Source organism: Elaeis guineensis, chromosome 4 (assembly GCF_000442705.2).
Source record: "Elaeis guineensis isolate ETL-2024a chromosome 4, EG11, whole genome shotgun sequence".
NCBI classification, from domain to species: Eukaryota; Viridiplantae; Streptophyta; class Magnoliopsida; order Arecales; family Arecaceae; genus Elaeis; species Elaeis guineensis.
The window spans coordinates 2,932,659-2,955,017 of record NC_025996.2 but is presented as its reverse complement, the minus strand read 5'-3'; the positions used below and the strand labels follow the sequence as shown (position 1 = coordinate 2,955,017).

The 22,359-nt window shown below is 43.0% G+C and overlaps 3 protein-coding genes across 15 annotated transcripts; all 3 read right to left on the bottom strand.

Annotated features, from left to right (window-relative positions):
• Positions 1-4,221: 4,221 nt before the first annotated feature.
• On the bottom strand, positions 4,222-6,660 carry LOC105033602 (disease resistance protein RPS2-like). Its single transcript, XM_010908470.4, has one exon. It carries the CDS (start codon positions 6,658-6,660, stop codon positions 4,222-4,224), a length of 2,439 nt encoding a protein of 812 aa, XP_010906772.3.
• A 3,016-nt stretch (positions 6,661-9,676) lies between these two features.
• Positions 9,677-12,803, bottom strand: LOC105033635 (disease resistance protein RPS2-like). Its single transcript, XM_010908518.4, is given in 3 exon segments — positions 9,677-11,215; positions 11,218-12,456; positions 12,459-12,803. Coding segments are annotated over 3 exon segments (2,835 nt in total). The 5' UTR covers positions 12,727-12,803; the 3' UTR covers positions 9,677-9,887.
• Positions 12,804-16,247: 3,444 nt separating this feature from the next.
• On the bottom strand, positions 16,248-21,199 carry LOC105033636 (uncharacterized). 13 transcript variants are annotated; one of them, XR_012140553.1, is made up of 7 exons: positions 19,176-19,318; positions 18,961-19,066; positions 18,718-18,875; positions 18,528-18,618; positions 17,524-17,629; positions 17,293-17,431; positions 16,248-17,147 (listed from the first exon to the last, which is right to left on the bottom strand). XR_012140553.1 is itself a non-coding variant. In XM_073255311.1 (5 exons), the coding sequence occupies exons 1-4, from the start codon at positions 19,192-19,194 to the stop codon at positions 18,530-18,532; spliced, it is 372 nt and encodes a 123-aa protein (XP_073111412.1). In that variant the 5' UTR covers positions 19,195-19,318; the 3' UTR covers positions 16,248-17,417; positions 18,528-18,529. The 13 variants fall into 13 exon arrangements, 2 of the variants coding, with proteins under 2 accessions (XP_073111412.1, XP_073111413.1); XR_012140552.1 differs by having other exon boundaries at positions 17,293-17,417; XR_012140555.1 differs by lacking the exon at positions 17,524-17,629 and having other exon boundaries at positions 16,248-16,686; positions 16,784-16,856; positions 17,293-17,417.
• Positions 21,200-22,359: the final 1,160 nt, after the last annotated feature.

The following is a 22,359-nucleotide window of genomic DNA, read 5'->3' as shown; positions in this document are numbered from 1 at the left end:
AGGATTCGAAGGGACGGTTCCGGCTGTACCCATCTCTCTCTCTGTACTTCCTTCATTTGAAATTCAAACTCGGAAGTAGGGGGACTAGTGTTGGGTATAAAATACCCACAGCCGAAACCCCCAGCGAAATCGACGACGGAACAGAACAGCTCTGCCCGGACTCCTACGGGAGCCGGGCTCCGCCACCGACATCGACAACGGCACAGCTCCGCCCGGACTCCTACGGGAGCCGGGCTCCGCCTTCGACTTCGAGCAGCACAGCTCCGCCCGGACTCCTACGGAAGCCGGGCTCCGCTTTCGACTTCGAGCAGCACAGCTCCGCCCGGACTCCTACGGGAGCCGGGCTCCGTCTTCGACATCGACAACGGCACAACTCCGCCCGGACTCCTACGGGAACCGGGCTCCGCCTTCTATTTCGAGCGGCACAGCTCCGCCCGGACTCCTACGGGAGCTGGGCTCCGCCTTCGACTTCGAGCAGCACAGCTCCGCCCGGACTCCTACGGGAGCCGGGCTCCGCCTTCGACATCAACAACGGCACGGCTCCGCCCGGACTCCTACGGGAGTCGGGCTCCGCCTTCGACATCGACAACGGCACAGCTCCGCCCGGACTCCTACGGGAGCCGGGCTCCGCCTTCGACTTCGAGCAGCACAGCTCCGCCCGGACTCCTACGAGAGCCGGGCTCTGCCTTCGACTTCGAGCAGCACAGCTCCGCCCGGACTCCTACGGGAGCCGGGCTCTGCCTTCGACATCGACAACGGCACAGCTCCGCCCGGACTCCTACGGGAGCCGGGCTCCGCCTTCGACATCAACAACGGCACGGCTCCGCCCAGACTCCTACGGGAGCCGGGCTCCGCCTTCGACATCGACAACGGCACAGCTCCGCCCGGACTCCTACGGGAGCCGGGCTCCGCCTTTGACTTCGAGCGGCACAGCTCCGCCCGGACTCCTATGGGAGCCGGGCTCCGCCTTCGACTTCGAGCAGCACAGCTCCGCCCGGACTCCTACGGGAGCCGGGCTCTGCCTTCGACATCAACAATGGCACGGCTCCGCCCAGACTCCTACGGGAGCCGGGCTCCGCCTTCAACATCGACAACGGCACAGCTCCGCCCGGACTCCTACGGGAGCCGGGCTCCGCCTTCGACTTCGAGCGGCACAGCTCCGCCCGGACTCCTACGGGAGCCGGGCTCCGCCTTCAACTTCGAGCAGCACAGCTCCGCCCGGACTCCTACGGGAGCCGGGCTCCGCCTTCGACTTCGAGCAGTACAGCTCCGCCCAGACTCCTACGGGAGCCGGGCTCCGCCTTCGACATCGACAACGGCACAGCTCCGCCCGGACTCCTACGGGAGCCGGGCTCCACCTTCGACATCAACAACGGCACGGCTCTGCCCGGACTCCTACGGGAGCCGGGCTCCGCCTTCGACATCGACAACGGCACAGCTCCGCCCGGACTCCTACGGGAGCCGGGCTCCGCCTTCAACTTCGAGCAGCACAGCTCCGCCCGGACTCCTACGGGAGCCGGGCTCCGCCTTCGACATCGACAACGACACAGCTCCGCCCGGACTCCTACGGGGGCCGGGCTCCGCCTTCGACATCAACAACGGCACGGCTCCGCCCGGACTCCTACGGGAGCCGGGCTCCGCCTTCGACATCGACAACGGCACAGCTCCGCCCGGACTCCTACGGGAGCCGGGCTCCGCCTTCGACTTCGAGCGGCACAGCTCCGCCCGGACTCCTACGGGAGCCGGGCTCCGCCTTCGACTTCGAGCGGCACAGCTCCGCCCGGACTCCTACGGGAGCCGGGCTCCGCCTTCGACTTCGAGCGGCACAGCTCCGCCCGGACTCCTACAGGAGCCGGGCTCCGCCTTCGACATCGACAACGGCACAGCTCCGCCCGGACTCCTACGGGAGCCGGGCTCCGCCTTCGACTTCGAGCGGCACAGCTCCGCCCGGACTCCTACGGGAGCCGGGCTCCGCCTTCGACATCAACAACGGCACGGCTCCGCCCGGACTCCTACGGGAGCCGGGCTCCGCCTTCGACCTCGAGCAGCACAGCTCCGCCCGGACTCCTACGGGAGCCGGGCTCCGCCTTCGATATCAACAGCAGCTCGGCTCCGCCCGGACTCCTACGGGAGCCGGGCTCCGCCTTCAGTATCCACTGCAAGTAAGCTCCGTCCGGACTCCTACGGGAGCCGGACTCCACCTACGACCCCAACCGAAAGGAGGACCCCTCCCGGACTTCTACAGAGACCGGACTCCGACCGCTGCCGAGCCTCGATCAACAGATCCGCGCCCCCTGGCAGATCACAATAACAACCATGATCCTGTTCCACTTCCTGTAGCGGATTCCGCGCGGCTCCATCACCCCCTGCGGCGGACCCATTACTCTCTGACAGGCTGTGTCAACGGCCACGATTCTGCTCCGCTCCCTGCGGCAGGTGCTGCACGATCCCACTACTCGCTGACAACTAGCGGCAACGGACGCCGCTCTACTACCTGCAACAGGCCCTACGTGGCGGGCTATGATAATAGCCACGGGTCTACCCCACTACCCTTCGCAATAAATTCTCCTGATCATGGGCGGCCCACTACCAGACGGTTACAAATGTCGCCATCAATCCGTTGCCTCCTCCGCCTATAAAAGGGGGACCCAGATACGTTATTCTCTAAGCTCATTTCTTATCTCAAAACTCTGCTAAATTTTTCGTTCGAGCACTCCATTCTTGTTGAGGCAGAGAACTGACTTGAGCGTCGGAGGGTCTTGCCGGAGCAACCCCACCTCCGGTTTAGACTTCTCTTGCAGGTCCCGGCGGCGACCGCGGCTTCCCCAACTCCAGCTTCTCCGGCGCTAGCAGATTTTTGCACCAACAGGTCGACTGATTTCTTCAATAAAGGCGTTGCATTTTTTTTTTTTTTTTTTTTTGGATGGAAAGGGTGGTTAACCCACCCAGGATTTACTTAAAAATAGTTTTGTGAATATGTATATAGGGCGCGTTGATTTGGTGGCTCATTGATGAGGAGAACTCGTCATTCGTAGTCGACAAGATGGCCCGGTTTAGAGTAAGAGAGGAGTACAAGGATCGAGCTTGTAGTTTGAGGGACCAAGGGTCCTGGGTCTCCGGGCTTTTATAGAAGATTCGTGATTGCTTTGCCGTGTTCTGCTCGAACTTACCCTCCCTTTGGTATTACGACACCCAGTCCCGGGACACCTAGTCCCGGGAAAAGAAAAATAATAATAATTTGAGGAATCACTTTAATAAATCATTGGTTTAGGGTTTATGGTAAGGGTTCGAGCCATTGGATAATTGATTTTCTACCCTTCTGTAACAGCGGTCGATTATATGATGGTCATCAAGGTGTTTGACGAAATGTCGACGAGCCCATGTTTTCTTGAATTGGCATTACCTGGAACGATGTTCACAATGGGAGTTCATATGTATTAAAAATTCATTCATTTACTCAACGATCTGTATGTACGCTAATTTCCACAGTAATGATTGTTATTTAGCTATCCTGTTCCAAGGAGGCATCTTTCGTGCTTTCCAGTACCTATGAGAGGAACAACGAAGTAAATCATACGAAAACGAGACTAAATCGAGTTTATTGTATGGATATGCTGAGTTCGTCGTTGGTTTTGATTTACAAACGCATCCGCAATCCATTGAGCATTTAGAAATAGAGGATTTGTATTATTGTATGAGTTGAAATGTTTCATGCTTTATCTGACATGCACCATCTAGGGTGATTCTTCACGAGGTAAGAGGAATTGACATGAAATTACACCTCACTACAAGAGAAAAGTATGGTAAGGTGAAGGGAAAGCAGCTAGTATCAAATCCAATCGACTAGCATACATACATATTTATATAGTATCAAATCCACACTACTTCTAAGCTCACTAACTCATGAAGTTCATCACAGCTAAATAGCCTTCTCATACAGCAAGGCTTCTTGGACTGATTATAGTTTCCATGTCGCACAATTGATTCTTCTTCTTGAAGAACAAAAGTTACAGGAAGTAAGAACAACACACAATTCTACTGACAAAACATCATGCGAAGCGATATTTGGTAAGAAAAAGAAGAGAGAGGAGGAGGAGGAGAAACCTAACGAGCACATATAATTACTTTTTTCTCCAAAAGCAAGCACAGATAATCTGCCTCTTCACTCTGCTACTTGGAAAAACCAGAATGAACTAAATTCTTGCGCACTGGTCTTCCGATCTAAAGTATTCCACCATTCTTTCTCGCCATGAATGACCCCTGGAAGGAACCACCGGTTAAATGTGGCAGAGTCATTTGGGGGCACTGCAACACCTTGATATACTCCAGTGAAGGAACAGATAGTGGGTGATCACAAAGGCTCTTTAATTTTGGCAGGTTTCGGAGTGCGAGGGTCTTCAACCTTGGCAGATGGTTAGGCACATGAACACCTCTTTTTCCACCTATCATCTCCTCCATTTGCTTGCAGGTATCTATGTTTATATGCTCTACATGCTCGAGTAGTAGAATCCAACTGATATCTTTCAGTCGATGGCAGAAGCTTATGTCTAGCTTGCGAAGCATTGGAAGGCAGTTGGGAGTAATTGCTCCGAACCAGAGGATCTCTGCTTGATAGAGCGCCTTGAGGCGGAGAACCTCGAGGCGCGAGAGCTGCCAAGTTCCTTCATCCGCCTCTTCGCCAGAACCACCAATCTTGAGCTCTTTTAGGGAGATGCAGTCAGAGATGGTGACTTCTCTCAGGTTCTCAAGGTTCGAAGACAGGCGCACAGAACTCATATCTCTGCAGCCCTTCAGAGTCAACAGGCCAGTGCATTTAGACAGCGTATGGGATCTCAAGAACCTTTCCCATGCCATGGTGTTGCAAATGGTGATTCCAAGATCGCTCAGTCGTTTCAAACACTCAAGATCCTCAATGCTCACTCCACCTCTCTTGACGCCACCTGCTGTGTCTTCTACTTCCCAATCCCCGTAGCTTCCATTCATATTCAGCACTACCAACTTGGAGAGCTTGGATATCACGTTTTCATGAATCACTGAGAGCTTATTCGTTCCCTCGAGAAGCAGCTGCATCAAATTCACCAGCTCACCAATCTCTTTGGGGAGTGACTTGATCTTGGTGAATGATAGATCAAGATGCCTCAATTGGACCAATCGGTCGATGCCAATTGGGATTGCTTTCATGCCCGTGTATGAGAAATCCACCAGCCTGAGAGCTGTTGCAGCTTTGAATGAATCATCTGCTAGCTTTTTCAAGTGAACGTTCTGTTTGACTATGAGTGTTTTAAGCTTGGGGCTGCTTGCTACTCCACCAAGGTCATCGATGTAGTTGTACATCAGAGATAATTTCTCAGCCTCTGCAGTATTCTGCACCTTAGAAACATTTGTCAGCCCAATCCCTTCTTGAACCAGAAACTCATTCTTCTTTATGTCCAAGATCAGTTCGCGAAGTATGTCATGCATCATCACCTCCAAATCAGGTTTGTCACCATCCTTCAACATCCCCATGGCCTTCAACTCCTCCATATAGTCCTCCGCCTGCCGACAGGCTCTGTCCGTGCCACCGGAGTCATCCAACAATCCTTCTCCCAGCCAGTAGCTAACAAGTTCTTTCTTCTTGATGGAATGGTTTTTAGGGAAGAGGGAACAATAGGCGATGCAATCTCTCAATTCCTTTGAGGCTAGTCTTTTGTGACTGTAGTCAAAGTGGAAGAGCACTGGTTCCATACCTGGAAAATTCTTATGCTTCCCTTGTTGGAACTCCTCCTTTGATTGCTTCAACATTGCCAGCCCTTCTATCCACTCCTCTCTGCTCGTCACCGTAGCCATGGAACGTCCGACCGTCATCAGCCCAAGCGGCAAGCCATCGCACTCACAGGCTACATCCCGGGCCACATCCATTATTTCAGGACTCGAGGCCGCCTCGCCGGCAAATCCCTGGAATAGCTGCCATGCCACCTCTGGCTCCATAGGATCCACCTTTATAGTCAAACTAGCACCCATATCTCTGCAAATTTGTTCGTATCTCGTGGTGAAGAGCACCTTGCACTTGTTTCCGTCATCAGGGAGGGGAATCCCGACCTCGTCGAGATCCAAACTACTCCAGATATCATCCAGCATGAGCAAATATCTCTTCTTCTCGAGTGCGAGCGATATGCGTGCAGCTCTTCGCTCTTTTCTCACACTCTCCTGCCATGGCAAGCCCAGTCTCTTTGCCATGGCCACCTGTAGCCGCCCCACGTCGGAGCCGAGGGAAGCCGAGGCAAAGATGACCACGTCAAATAAGCTATGGTTGCTGCTGCCGAAGGTGTTGTTGAATGCTTTCATGAGAGTTGTCTTGCCAACTCCGGCCGGGCCCGATATGCCGATTATGTGAGCTCTTGGGTCATTCAGGTAGGTCTCCAGCTCCTTCAACCGGGGCTCTACGCCCAGAGCCATCACCGGAATGTTGACGACGGTTGGCAGGTCTCGTCTGTCGTTTGGATCGATGGGGTGGCCATGAAGACTCGTTGATGATCTAGTGGTCTTACGAGAATTTGGACCGCCTGAGGCTAATTTTTCTTCTGGCAATGGGACGGATTGTGTCTTCTTCTTGTAGAATTTTGGGATGCTATGTTTGCAAAGGAATTTGTAGCACCCAGACTCCACCTTGGTTTCTGCCATGGCTAGACGGCAGATCTTGCGATACTCTGCACCATGACCGATGAGTTTATCTTGTATGAAACTTTTCTAAGCCATATCCATTGATAAAAAATTTAACATCCTGTCCATTACTTTGATATGTATATCAATTGTGTTTGACCTTTGATTTCTGCGAAGAGACAAGAACAAGTAGACGTAACACAAGTGGTGTATAATATTGGTCAAAGGGACTTGTGTGGAGAAAAAGAATTAGATGAGGGGCTACATGTTAAAGGAACAACACGTCTCTGATTATTAAATGTTTAAGTGGCAGTAATGTTAGGGGTCAGTGAATAATTCCTCCCCTTAATTCATGTATATATTCACGTTTAGTTTAATTTAATGCATCTAATTTACCAAAAAAAAGAAAAGAGAAAATTCAACGGAGGACCTTTTCAAATGTGGACGCAAAGGAATTATTGAACAATCGCTGACAGCTGAATGGCGTAATCAGGCTCCACAAATCAGCTGGGTTTGCTTACTTTTTTTTTTTTTTTAAAGAAATTTGGTGAGCAATCTTTGACATCTTCCAAGTGTGAAATGGGAGAGTTGCCAACTAGCTCAAGCAAGGCTAGTTAAATCATTTATTTATATCATTTCTTTATAATAAGAATTTTTTTATCTTATCCTGGAAGCATTAGTTTTCTTTCAACAAAAAACTTTAGAAAACCAATTCACTAATAATTGAAGTGAAGACATCATTTCTCATGTCAATTATTTTTGTTTTTGGGATCGTGGTGTCATTTTTGGAACTCATTTAGGATTTGCTCAAGTATAAAGACAATCACACGCTGTGTGGCAAGACTTGAGACTAGATGTATAAAGAAGCTCACAATGATAATTTAATTTTTACTCTCAAATCCACGAAATGACATTTCAAATCATTCCTTAGTCTTGGAAGATGTTGTGTGGGCTCAAAACCGGGGAATCAGTGGATATATCTTCTGCTCCTGCGTGCTGAAAGGCAGTGTTTCTTTTGGCTAAATCTGCCATTCTACCTCGAGAAGTTCTACTTGCCCATGGGTGCGAGTTCTGCATATAAAATAGCTGTCATGAATTAGTTCGGACTATAATTTACTGAAGAGCATTATTATAGTTGGAAAAAATATTTTCATAGGTCCACGATGGATCGTAGGATGGCAAAATTAATCGATCCGATGGGTATACACCCTATCCAAACCGGTCAAATTCGAAAATAGGGTTTGACTGGGTTTGGGTTCGGATTTGGGTAAAACCCGAAAACTATAGTACGGGTATGGGTAGCGTTATTTTCTACCCGAACCGGCCCGAACCTGTGGATATGGTAATACCGAACTCATATCCGAATATATATATATATATATATATATATACATATCCGAATATATATATAATATACATATACATATATACATATCCGAATATATATATACATATACATATATATATATATATATATATTATATATATATATATATTATATATATATATATATATATATTATATGTATATAATTATATGTATGTATGTATGTATATGTATGCATGCATATATGTATACATGTATGTATGTGTGTGTGTGTTAGAATGTGTATTGCTATGTATGTATATATATAATTGGTAATTTATTTTATTGATATATCATAATTATTTTATTTTTTTTTGCTATAATATTATGGTTTATGATTGGATTGATATAAATTTACTATGATTTATTTTTTTTTTATCGATTTATTTTTGGTATTATTTTTTGGTATATATATGAAATCTAATTCATCCTAGTGATCTGGTCAACTTAGGAATTTCTCAAGGGGTACGGACGGTTGTTGTGGTGTAAATGAGGGCAAACTACGTAAAGGCCACGCATCATGTTGCTTGACCAGCATATATCTACTTTTAGATATTTTAAAATCTTTTTTTTTCTTTTTTTTTTTTGCATATTTTACCTTCATCTTAAACAACATTTTCATTTTTTATTGTTGATACTTAATTCCAACCATTATTAGCTCGCTTACCAAAAAAGAAAAAAAAAAAAAAATTATGAGCTCAGATCCTTTCATTAGAGATCTCAGTTACAAGTTGGACCCAGTTTAGGTCACACCTTATTGTAACTGCAATATCTTCCTTAGTATCACACAACAAGATCAGAAGGAAATCCAATCTCCAAAAGAAATAAAACTCTAGTTGAATCCAAACTTAAGAGGGATTAGTAACAAAAACGGGTAGTTGTGATTGTGAGTTCTAAGATTTTAATCACATCCTCATCTTCATTGCCCTGTTGCAAACCTGAATTCTGGCCAATGGCTATCAGAATTTCAAAAAAATGGTAATGATATTGAATTCTCTATTGCACCTTTCTATATCATCATAAATGAGTTTGGTGAAGTCAAAGGTTTTAGATAGATTTCGAGATAGAGTATACTTATAGATGATCGCCAATCTTGAACTAATTTTAATAAAATCTATCTGGTCTGGATTCGGTCTTGCTACATCTATACCTGCAATGACAGGAGATTATGTTTCAGTTTAGGAACCATAGACATTTTCTTTTCTTGGAGCACAAAGGAGATGGACAACCATAGTCATTTTATGGGCGAAGATTTATGCACTTATCGAAGCCATCTTCAATCGTACTACTTGCCAAATGATCTGTTCTAACCTATGTAGTTCAGCAAAATGTTGATTTTTTTTTTTTTTTAATTTCTCTTTGCGAAGTTTCTTAGAATTTCCCAGATAAGCTAGTAGAAGAGACTCTTTTGGTGCTAGATAGCCTTTCTCCCAATCTAACAAACATCTTGTGAGCTAAGTTATGCTCTCATTTGAGTACGCCCATCTTATCTCTAGACGTCAAGGATATTTCATTATTTTGATTGCCATCACTGTGGTTGTTCTGGTCCCTTTCTTCATTCTGATACACAAAATCTTTGCCAGTCTGGTAAAGCTAACAGCCAAAGTTCGAATAAAACCAACATAATGGGTGTAGAACCACAATACTTCTTCTTTACAATTCCTTACTACTTCCTACAAATGAATTATTGTGGAGCTTTATGTAAGTACACACATCACAATTCATAAACTTCAAAGTTTATTTTTCACAAAATCCAAAATACATGTTCATGAATGGTTAAATGGAACTCTTAACAAAAAGCCTAAGCATAAAGACTGAAAGAACAAATACATGAAAAATCTTCGGACAAACAACACATGTACAGTCATAATTTGCTCGAGTTTCTAGCAGTCTCTCCTCTGGTGGCCGAATTGGACAACCATTTTTCCATCAAATTGGAGTAAAGGGGCAGAGAAAATGGCTTTTGTGTTCTCTTCCCACACAAGATTATTCCACCAATCTCGAGAACCACATATCTGTTTCAATTTCTCTAATTTGCGGTTGTGGACCAATGGAAGTCCTTTAAGATTTGGACATGCTTCCACCCTGATGCTCTCCAGACAAGCAAAGTCCCTTGCATGACAGATGCTCTCCAGCTTCGGTAGGTCCTTCAGGATTATTGTTTTGAGCCTACAAAAGCCATCCTTGCAGTGCATTGATCCTCCATTCTGCTCTTCTGTTGCTCTAAGTTCATCGATTTCATTTCCACTATCAATTCCATTGTCTCTAGTCATAAGTGTTGGTATCATTTCCTGCATCCCACTGATCCTCTCTTCTACAATGTTTTCCATTCCATGGCAATCAGATATAATGAGCCTTTCAAGGGATTCTAGATGTAGGACCCAGGTAACCTCCTCCAATTTGGGACACGAATGGATACTTAATTTGCAGAGATTCTGAAGGTGATGGCGGACCGATCTCACGGATACTTTTTCAAGGTTTGGAAGAATGGCCAGCGTGAGCACCTTCAGACAAGAAGCTTCCTGTTCATTGTTCTCAGCTATCAATTCCTTCAACTCATTGCAGGAGTCAACATGGAGCTCTTGGAGATGCTCCATATGCTTCAAGCCGGAGAGAAGGATGGACTCCATGCGTTCACAGTACTTCAGACTCAGAAGGTGTGTTGATTTCGCAAGTGGATCAGTCCTCCTTAACTTTTTAAGAACTGCTTCTGAATATATGGTGATTCCAAGGATATCGAGCTCTCTCAGCTCGTCTAGATTCAGGTCTTCCACTTCCCATATTCCATAGTTACTCCTGTAAATATTCAGAACTCTAAGCTTGTTGAGCTTCGATATGGTGCCATTAGGAATCTCCTTCAGGGCAGAGGTTTTGCTCAAATTCAGATGCCTCAGTTGCTTCAGAACCCATAGCCGCTTGGGCAGTGCAGTGATGCGTGTGTAACATAGATTGAGATACTCCAGTTTGGCCAATGCATCAATCCCCGGAAGCTCAGTAATAGCAGTGTAAGAAAGATCAAGGACCCTGAGACTGGACATGGATCTAAAGAACCGTGAGCTAAGTTTCTCCAAATTTGGATTCTGTTGGATGAGCAAGGTGAGGAGATTTCTACAATTTGGGGAGTCAGGGAGCTTCTTGAGATCATTGGACATTAGAGATATCCTTGTACATCCTCTCCAGTCTTCAACTTCTGGCGCTTCCTCCAAACCTGACCTGCTTGCACCAGAAACCTCCCCGGATCTACCAACTGGCGGCCCAGCCTCCGGATTATGTGATGCATTTTTACTTTCTCCATGTCACTGCTCTGCAACAAGCTTTTAGAAATTAGCTGACCTATGATGGAATACCCTTCATCAGAAAGATCATGGTGGGTGGGACGCCCTTCGTCTGATAGCGTAGCAGGTGCAATGAGCCCTTCAGCTATCCAGTAATCTACAAGTTGATCTTTCTTGATGGAGCCGTAGTCTGGGAAGAGAGTGCAGTACAGGAAGCATTGCTGCAACATGTCGTCGAGCCTGTCGTAGCTGTATTTTAATTTAGCAAACATATCATCAACACCAGGAATCCGTGATATTGCTTTCGCCGCACGTCTCCACTCCCTGGGGTCCTTCAAGCCTGCCACAGCCCTTCCAACGACATTGAGAGCAAGTGGCAGGCCCTCGCAACTGTGGAAAATAGCCACGGCATGTTTTCTTATATCATTGTTTTCGCCGATCTCTCTCTCAGCTCTACCGGTCAAATTGCTGCAGAACATCTTCCATGCCGCTTTCTCCTCCAAGCATTGCATCTCGATCAAGCATTGACGGGCACCCATGTTGATGCACACATCCTCAGACCGCGAGGCGATGATCAGCTTGCAATGGCTCTCCCTGTTGGGGGTGGGGATTCCCACATCCTCCAGGCTAAATTCCTTCCACACGTCGTCCAAGAGGAGCACAAACTTCGTCTCTTTCAAGGCCCTCAGCAGCACCTTAGCTCGTAAAATCTCGCTGTCGTTGTCATTCCATGGAAGACCCAACCTATCTGCTATCACCTGCTGGATATCCACCACATTCAGTGTCTCAGAGTTGGACACTTCAATGTTGATCACCACATGGTAATCAGCTCTTTTTTTCTCCAATGCATTGTTAAATTCGTTGACGAGTGTTGTCTTCCCAACTCCCCCTAGCCCCCATATGCCAATGATGCTGTTATCCTCATCGTCGAAGTAGGTCCAGAGCCGCTCCAGAACCGAATCCATGCCAAAGGTCGGTTTTGTGGGACGCTCCACGACGAAAGGCTGTTGGGGATCGTTGGCTACCAAAGTGAGATCATTCCCTTCTTTATCTAAACGAATCACCTGCTGCAGCTTCCTCCTGACCTTCTTGCCGAGCCGGTAGCGATGGAGAAGATTTGGAGTGCAGCGGCAGAGACATCTCCCCAAGTTTTCATAGTCCTTGCGAGTAGGACTTTTTGTGGGAGATTTGTAGCCCTCTCCTGCCACAACGTGACTTTAGCTGAAGGCACCTTGTCCGGAACCAGAAGTGATTGCAGCTTTGCATCAAGGTCCTTCTGTGTGGCCTGTAAATTATCTATCTCTGTTTGAAGGGAGGACCAATTTTTTTCCAGGCTAAGGAAAGAGCGGATCTCCTCAGCCAAGGGTTCCTCTAAATGGGACCAGACGGTTGGACAGATGCAGTTTAGGGCTTCGCAGAGGAGGGCACCGGTAGCAGGATCCGCCATCCAAATAAATGAATGAAGGAATGCTCGATTGGCAGAACGAACAAACTAAATGATCGAGGGATTAATAGCTGTGTCTCGGCATATATGAGCATAAACTATATGTTCTTATAAGCAAGACTGTGCACCGTACCGCCTGTAAATATGAGAATTAAAGAAACATTTAATTCCCGGGATAAAAAAAAAAAGGTTCCTCCTTGCAAGGCCTTATTCTTGGGTTCATGCGCGACAATTTCTTTTCGTTTACCAGGACCTAGTCAAACATTGTCATCTGCCGCACCACCTACCTTCCTCCCTCTATACGCCACACATGCGCATGGACTAAGGTTGAGTTGACCTGGTTAGAAGATTAAAACAAGTCAAGGCACATTTCCAAAATGAAGATGTCGATGGGGCAAAAATATCAGCAACTCGCTGGATTTAGATTCGCTTATTTTTCACTCCATTGACTTTCAGAACAATCATTTTCCTTTTCATTTATTTTCAAGACCCTGTATGTACAATGACTCATGTTCAGATCTTTTGGCAACCGCATAAGTCCATACAGGATACTGGTTAATAACATCCGTGTTCCCATGGTATTAGACTAGTTGAATCTTGAATAAATGGCTTAATAAAGAACATGTGGTGTCTTCTTCCACTTGAGGGCAAACTTGAGATACTAAAATTTGGGAATCTACCCAAAGATACGCATATTCTAGCTTGCCAGGATGGTCATCTTGACGTAAAAGCCAGCAAAATGATCGATAAGTTGTGGTGACTCGATTAGATGGCTGCATCATGCATATTTGTGATTATTCTTGGCTATTGAAGTATATATGCCTTGCACCACCACTTAAAGGTACCTAAATAATGTCAAAACAGCGCAACAATAAAGATGTATCATAGAAAGAAAGTTACACTTCACAAAGATTTTATGAAAAAAAGAAGTCAAAGGCAACTTTCATAAAAGGAGTTCATGTAGCAGAATCAGTCAAGGAAGACTTGTTCATCCATTGAGCGGTTTGTCCCAAATGCAAAAGCCAGAACAAGTTTGGAGGCGAAACAAATCAACGAGCAGTGCCAGTGAAAGCTTTGAGGCACCCTAACCGCTGGCCAGGATATGTTAAATATAGGTCAATTTTATATTCTAAAATGCTTTCAGTTTTTCTTTTTTTTTTTTCCCCCTACATATGCAGAACTCATCTCCTAGCTTACAGAAAAATGTTACATCCTCAGAAGGGAGACTGGTTGGCTAGCATGGGCATGTATAAGATCTTTAAATAATGAAGAAAGAAAAATTTAACAATTATATGCTGGATTAGGAAATAAGGATTAATCTGCGAGAAAAATCATACATAAGATTAAAAAATTTACCGCCCTTTTTTTTTCTGATAAGAACAACTGGAACGTATATTGACAGAAGGAAAAGATACAAAGTGACATAAAGTATGAGTTGGCTTCTGAGAAGAAGCTTCAGTAAACAAAGATACAAAATATCACCCAACCTAAAAGCATACAACATGAAAACAGCGGTGTACAGAAGAAACTTGTGGAAGATTAGAAACAGCAAGGTCTCCCTATGGCCGAAGAGATGTACAGAAAACAGTCTTGTATAACAGATTTAGAGTAAACAAGAAAACTAAACATCCACAGATGATGTATAAAAAATAAGAACGCCTGGCAAGCGAAGCCCAGAAACGCTTAAAAGAGAGCAGCCCATAGAATCACCGTAAGCCGAACACTGCTGTAAGGTACCACCCTTATTGTCGACTCTTCTGATGAATCTAATTCATTCCTCTCTCTCTTTTGCTGTTTCTTAACACTTCCCCCGTATCGTGCATGAAGAAAGAGGACAGAGGGAACAAAGTGGACCAAGCGTAATAAAACAGGATTCTTTTTCTCCCAAAAAGATCATGGGAACCGGACTGGCGGAAAGACAGGTACCGCATACATTTTGAAAGGAACGTAAAGAAAATAATCTTATAAATAATTCTTGCAAATGAGCGTGTAAAGGGCATACTGAAGATTGCATATATATGTTAACAGATGAAATAGTAGGGAAAAAATCAATTAATTTAAGTTTTTCCAAGAAATTGGAAATCCTTTATCTGAACGTTTGAATTGGTTAAAATTACTTCAAAGATACGTAATCAAATTGATCGTACAAGGTATTAGGAGAACAGAAAAGAAAAAAAAAACAAAGAAAATAATTAAATTTATTTGCAAAAATGAGTATTGGCATTTCAAAGTAGTTCAAATAATTAGTTGATATCAGTGAATCATATCTTATTGATATACATGCTTGCATGCATGCATTCATCCAACATACATACATCCATGCATTTGTACATGCATCCATCCATACATCCACACATGCATACCTGCATCCATCCATACATACATCCATACATGCATGCATCCATCCATACATGCATACGTACGTATGTGTATGCATACGTACATTCATCCATGCATGCATGAATACATATATCAACACTAGAATGTACCTTCACTCAAATCCAGCCAGATTTAGATCAAGTGATATGGGTTTCGCACCGACGATCCAACTATTGTTATAATCTACTAACTACTTATATACCAAAAATTATATGATTTGAAAATTCTTAGTCTATACAACAAATGATCAAAAAGATATGCATTGTTCCATTTTATTTAAACTATCCAACCTTTTGACTACTTGATGTGTAGACTAGAAATTTCAAATCACATAGTTTTGTATGTAAGTAGTATAGAGATAGCAAATCACATTCAACAACTCTGATCATTCGATATGGGACTCCCATGCATTCTACACCTGATTGAATCTTAAGAGGAAACCCATTCAAGCATTGCCAAGTCTATATACATACATACATATCATATTTCAAGAATCCAAGTAATGTTAGATCCTAGAAACATAGAACCAATTTACCGAAGCGGGAGTGGTGGTGGTTTCTTGACAATGCAGGAGTAGTTATTCATCAGCATTCTCATCCTAGGCACAGGCAACCACCTCCCTGCTGCTGCTCGCTCCTCCCTTGCTTGGAAGGGCAAGAAGACCACCTTCATTATAATTATTTAAGTGTGGACTTTTTGAGATGCAATAACCCATTCATCCACAATGCAGTGGCTAAGAGAGAATTGGGCACAAAATCAGAGGCATCGAAAAAAGACCAGCAATTTGAGGTGCAGAGTCTAAAGATCGAATATATCACTCTTGGGAAGCATTTCAAGTGCCAATTTCACATTGAAGCTGCTCTTGAAATGCTAAATTTAATGAATCCACATCAAGTGGGCAAAGCCTGGTGATTTCAGCCAAATTCATTGTAGCTGTATTACAATTTACAAATGAAAATTCAACATTAAGCCAGAGAAATATAGGAACTAGCATTTCATAAAACCAACAAAAACACTAGGGACAAGGCTTGATGTAATCTGTCAGACGGAGCCTGCCGCAGAGAAGGTTAAGGAGCACGGTAACAGTCTCCAAAAAGAAATCTTAATCGACAAGGTATTTAGAAAATCCTGATGGGCACTGATGGTACACCTGCAATCTTCTCTAAATTACAATGGTGCAATTCTGAATACAAGCAAAATTACAACAACATACAGAATAAACAGCTTCATTACATATCAAAGTCACTTGCCACATTATGCATAAAGCTTATAGCACATTCTCTTCTAACCTAATTTTTTGGTGTAGATAGAGAGAGGTGTACAACAGTACCTACAGCATATTCTAATCGGAACCAGTTCACATGTATGTCAAAAACAATGGTATGTTAGGCACCATTTAACATATCCCAGACACCACAAGCTGTTGTTATTTTATTGTTTGAAGTTAGCTCATACAGCACCTTGCAGAAGTATCAGAATGACTTCCATCTGGCATGAGGATCTCTGCAAAGGTACTTTCAAGGGGGAGAAGCATATGCCTGTTCTGAGGCTCAGACTAGGCTCTCCAATATCATTGCTGCTTTCCTGCAGACCTCAGGCACAGGATTTGGAGCCTTGACTAAATCAAACATATGTAAAAACAGATGCAAAAATCATAATTGATTAAAATGGAGGCCCTTACCATCATTTGCTGATGCAAACATCATATTTGATTAAAATGGAGGCCTTTGACATTATTTGCTGGTAAGCTTCAGCTGGAAATCCAAATTCACTTCTGTAAGGTTATAAAATGCTCCGACTGTAGCTGCCTGTGCATCTACCGCTGGTAGGCTAAGAAGATCAACTAGTCGCTTGCAGATCCACAGTCCAAACAGATAATATACTTCAATGGATGCAATGATCCAAAATTTTTAGTTCAATCATGCATGTATATATGCACCATTTAGATGAAAGCATGCCACCTCTGTGAATTGCAATGTGTTGAAGAGTTCTGGATTGTGTGATGATTGATCCACATCATATGGGACCTAAATGAACCATATAACCTACCAAAATAGTCTGCCTTTCAATGGGTTCCACTTGATATGAACAAACAAGTAGTGCTTAAGAGATCCCTGTAGAATCAAGGGATTCTCTCATACACTTTGGCTTTCAATAAAGATCATCCATATTTCAGAAGTGGGTACTGACCTGTGGTGCTGATGGAAGGAGAAATGGCGCATTATCAGGATTTGTTATCAGGCACCCCAGCAATTCCGCAGCCGCACAATGCCATGCTTTGATAGAAGAACCCAACATCCCCATGATGGCTTGAACTGCACGTTTGCCACTGGTTTCGTAAAGCCAGAATTACGACTGACAGACACAGCACTGGAATATAATTGGAAAAGAATTGGGTGTCTTTGAGATAAGCTATCTCACATCATTTAGATAAATGATGGTTTGGACAAGCTGAATATCTGTAGATCCAGCAGTGGTGCTAAACTGACAATTGTCTCAAGTGCATTAGTTATAAGCTCATCATCTCCTGCTCAATTAAAACAAGCAGGATGACATCTGTACATGATGCTCAGATAACAACTAAATGAAAACCATGGTTCGCTCCTAACTTGATACTTCTTGCTCAAAAGAAATATCATCCTCTATTTGCATATGTACTACAATGTCCATATATATTAAAACAAGAGTTTCTACTGTTAATACTATTGACTCAAAATGTTACTATTTTCACACTGATGCTTCCGATGCAGTTCAAAATTAAGCACATTCAAAAGTTACACCATTGGAATCAATGTTTTAAGATGCAGTCCATATAGCCATATATGCACCCACATATGCGTATGCTGTACATTGACTGCATTGCATTGCCTATAGGTAGCCAACATATGCGGTCATACTGCAAATGGACTGAAAAGGCAACCCACTTAGCATTATCTGGGCCTCCTTGATATTGTACAGTAATAAGTGAGCCTGCTAGCATTCTGGACCCACATACACAGCCCACTTTTATGTGGAGCATAGCAGGGGAAGTAGGTTCAAACAGATTGTTAGGTTCAATGTACCTTTCAGATGGGCTTGAGGGTACTAGTAGTGTTAAAATGTCATAATTATTGCTATTAGGTATTAGGTACTAAGCAATAAACACTAACTGCTGGTTGTTATTGTTATTATTATTGTTATCATCCATCCAAAAAAAATAATTACTATTATTATTGATATTATTATTGTATTTAATGTTTATATTTATTTTAAAAAATTTAAAATAAGTAATGGCATATGCAACAGCATATGCCGTCCACATATTGCATGTGCGCTACATAATCCCTTGACTGCCTAAATATTGCGACAGCCTTTTAAAACATTGATTGTTATAATGACCAACACAAGATTGCAGAAAAACATAATCCTGTGGAATGAAACATTACCCTCAATCCCCAGAAAAGCCAAGGCATCTTGTTATTGTCTTCGTGAACCTTTGATATTGGAGAGCAGCAATGATATTGGAGAGCCTAGTCTCTGTAGAAAGTATGCACATATACACTACCATCAAGACTATGGTCAACAAAAACATGAAGGTCACCATATCAATAATCATAAGGGAAAATAATTGTTCACCTTTCAAAACAACGGTAAGAGAACAAAAGACATCTGACAAAGATCTTAAACAGGTTGAAGCAAGATAGCAAATGAAGAAGCAAATATCCAATAAACTGAATATTTTTTCACCTGTATTGTGATCTTCTATCCATTGAAATACTGCTTCCAAGCAATGTCTATGTTGAGCCATAATAGCCTCATTATTTGGCATGAAAGAGAAGTTTAGACACAGCAACTGCACATTTTTGGTTTAATGCTCACCCTTCTTCATCAAAATTAAATGTGCCACCTTCATCAAACCACCAATCCACAGACTGCTGCTTTTTTGCAGTTAGAAGCCTCTGTATTGGACGCACCACTTCCAAGACTGCCATTAACATAATCCAATTTTGAACTTATAAATTATCAATGTAGATAAAGGGTGTCTAAGGATGATAAGTTGGCATTAAAGGAGAGACAGAACCAATACAACATACCCTGGTTGGGATAGGGCATCAGTCCAGCTTAATGCTTCATACTCGTTCGCAAAATCTGTAACCACAGAATTTGCTCCCAATATTCTTACCCTTGCTGGCTTTGTATAGTCCCAACAAAAACCTAAGTCATGCCAGTCATCAATCTGTGACATGAAATCATATGACATGATCACATTTCTCTAAATGCATTTCAAATCAACAGAGGTGTGCTAGATTCTGGTAAAATATTCAATTTGACATATTTAAACCATATTCAAAACACTAAAAATATACTCAAAAGTACTTGATGAGGGGAAATTCTAAAGCATTATCAAAATTTAAGAACAATATGCAGGTCAAAAATGTCAACATTTATTGGTAAATTATAGCCAGTCACAAAATTTCTGTCGAAAGAAAACTACCGAACAAATGTCACTTTAGGTAAGAAAGTAGCTCATCATTGAATATTGAGCAATATATGCAATGGGAATTAAAGCTTTTGAGTGCATAATGCAGCAAATGCATCGAGAAGAATTAAACAGCTCGAAAGATTAGGCAAAATATAGAAGACAACTAAAAGATAACAGCACCTACAACTTGAAGGAGAGCATCTAGTAGTCTAGATGTCTTAGCAAGGGGTGTTGCATCTCTACAGAGGTCATCCTTCTCTTTAAAAAAGAGCAACATGAGCATGTTCAAAGTCCATGTCAGCTCACTCTTTATTCTGCTTTGCATAGCTAAGGCAATCCTCTTATTGTTTTGATCTATGGAAAAGCAAATAAGCACAGTAATCAACAAAGCTGTTACACACTAACATCTATTGGTTCCACTTCTGCTCAATACAAGTATGGTAAACAACAGGTGAGTCACAAATTAACATTTATGAGTTCCATTTCTGATCAGCATAAAGGTTATTTAGCTAAAAGCACATATTTACATAGGATTCCCTAAACATGCAGCAACCATCTTATTCGTAGCACTATTAAGTATTTCAGAAATATATAAGAAAATGAGAAAAAAGATACTATCCCTTCATCAAGAAGACATAAGGTAACAGTATCTAAGATGAAATGAGAATGGTACACTCCAACTACAAGATTCCCTATTTTGGTTCAATGAAAGACCAAATAGACGACACCAAAAACCATAGTGCTGAGTCACCCTACAGTCTGCAGACCTAAGACTATAAGGCTTGACAGGGTTTGTTTGTGAGTACACAGATCAAGCTGAAAGTCATGTAACTCAAGAAAGCGGAGACTCCAAGAGTTTGGTCAACGACTAAAATACCGCAACCCATGTATCTGACTTGCATGACCACCCACAAGCACCATGAAGTAGCCTGCCAACATTACCATACAAAGTTACTTCTCACCCTACTTTGCTGCCTCACTTCAGCCACTTATATTTACTCGACCAAGAAAGTATATAGTTACCTTATGTCCTTATTCCAGCAAAATAATTCCAAATCAACAAATTCAAGTGCTCAATACATCCATATGAGAGAAGACAAAGATTTGCAGTGACATTCAGTGCTGTCTTCTATGGTGCCGCGTGTTTGTAAATGGGATTCACTTCCAAGGAACAGACTTCATTACTTCTTTCAATGACATCGAACGGGCAAAATCTAAAAGAAAATTGAACCTATGTTCGCTGGCAAATTTAACACATGGAACAACTCCATGACCTTTATCTCTCAGATTTCCCAACACGGCACATGAAAATGTAATGCTTAAGCCTACACACAGTACAAAAACACCCAAAATTATGCAGGACAGTCCCAAAAGCTCTAAATTTTATTCCAAGGAGTTAAAAAGAACGATAATAAAGAGTCACAGTGTGTTGGAAATTCAAAATCTAAGCCTTAGTGCTGATTAATTAAAAAAATATGTAAATAATGAAAGAAAAGAGATGAACATCAACGCCTAGATCTCCTACTTTAATAAAAAATACGAGGCATGCGTTTTAAGGGAGAAAAGAGGGGAGATTAGAAAGAGATAAGGACGGGAAATAGATCGAGAAGCTAACCGGCAAAGGAGGCGAGGACTTGAAGAGAAGCCGGAGCAGCTGAATCGCTGCCGGCCGAGGCAAAGGTGCTTCTGAACGGGCAGCCGCGCTTCGCCGGCGTAGGGGTGGAGCCCGCGGCCTTGCCGAGCTCCCTCTCCTCCGTCTCTCCGCTCGCTTCTCCAACCTTGATGAGGTTTGGGGTCGGTAGGGTGCCCCCAGGGCTTTAGTAACGGACCGGATATAAGTCCGATCCGGTATATATCCGGTACGTTTATATCCGAACCAAGTATTTTATAAACGAGGTTTCGGTTTTGGGTTTGGGTTTGGGTTTGGGGAGAAGGGTTAGATAGCTTCATGGGACGGGAATGGCTCGCCACCGGTGGCGAGATATCGGATGGTGACTGAGGAGCCACGCGAGCGCTGATCAATGTCGGGTGCACGGCTGGCGGAGTTGACCCGTAACCCGACCTACTCATCCGATTAGATCCAACCCGACCTGTATTTGAAGATCCACATGTTGGATTGGGTTAAGAATTGGATATAATCTAAGTACCGGTTTGAGCCTAGATCTTATATTTTTCAACCCAATCAGGCATGATAGGATCCAGCCAGTACAACATTTTTGGTCTAATGTGGATCAACAAAAATGGGCCTGATATGAACCAGACCTAATCTGATCTGATCAAAAAATATAATCACATAAACCTCTTACTCCTTACTTCAAATATTTTATCAAGTGGTTGAATGAAATCCCATTTAAATTAGTTTCTTTTCGTCATCTCAAGAATTAGAGATATTATTGCATGCACTAGTGCAAGTGACAAGCAAATCTCAGAGCATATGTACGTGGATAGCATGCAACCAGGAATGGATGAAATACAAAGGGTAGCATGGATGTTATCACCATAGGATTTGATGCGGTCTAATTGCATCTGGTGCATGCAATACGAAGGTCAAAAAGTACACCTCCTCTTATATATTTTTATTTAATTATATTTAATTATTCATATTTTATTATTTTTTTGATATATTCTTACTATAATATCCTCAATATGTGAATATATATTTAAAAAATCATAATTTTGACAAGAAAAGATCAATTATTTGGAAGGAACTAAAATCTTTTAAATAAAAATTAAATTTAAGTTAGCTCTTTTAAATTTTCTTAATGATTGTATATTATATATTTAATTATCAATTA

What these genes read in the sequence shown, in the direction of transcription:
- LOC105033636 (XM_073255311.1), bottom strand. An exon ending in TTTAATTTTGATGAAGAAGG is followed by an intron (nt 18,876 to 18,960) that starts GTGAGCATTAAA and finishes GGCTCAACATAG; the next exon opens with ACATTGCTTGGAAGCAGTAT. An exon ending in TCTTACCGTTGTTTTGAAAG is followed by an intron (nt 18,619 to 18,717) that starts GTGAACAATTAT and finishes TACTTTCTACAG; the next exon opens with AGACTAGGCTCTCCAATATC.
- LOC105033602 (XM_010908470.4), bottom strand. Translation starts at nt 6,660, where the DNA reads ATGGCAGAAACCAAGGTGGAGTCTGGGTGCTACAAATTCCTTTGCAAA.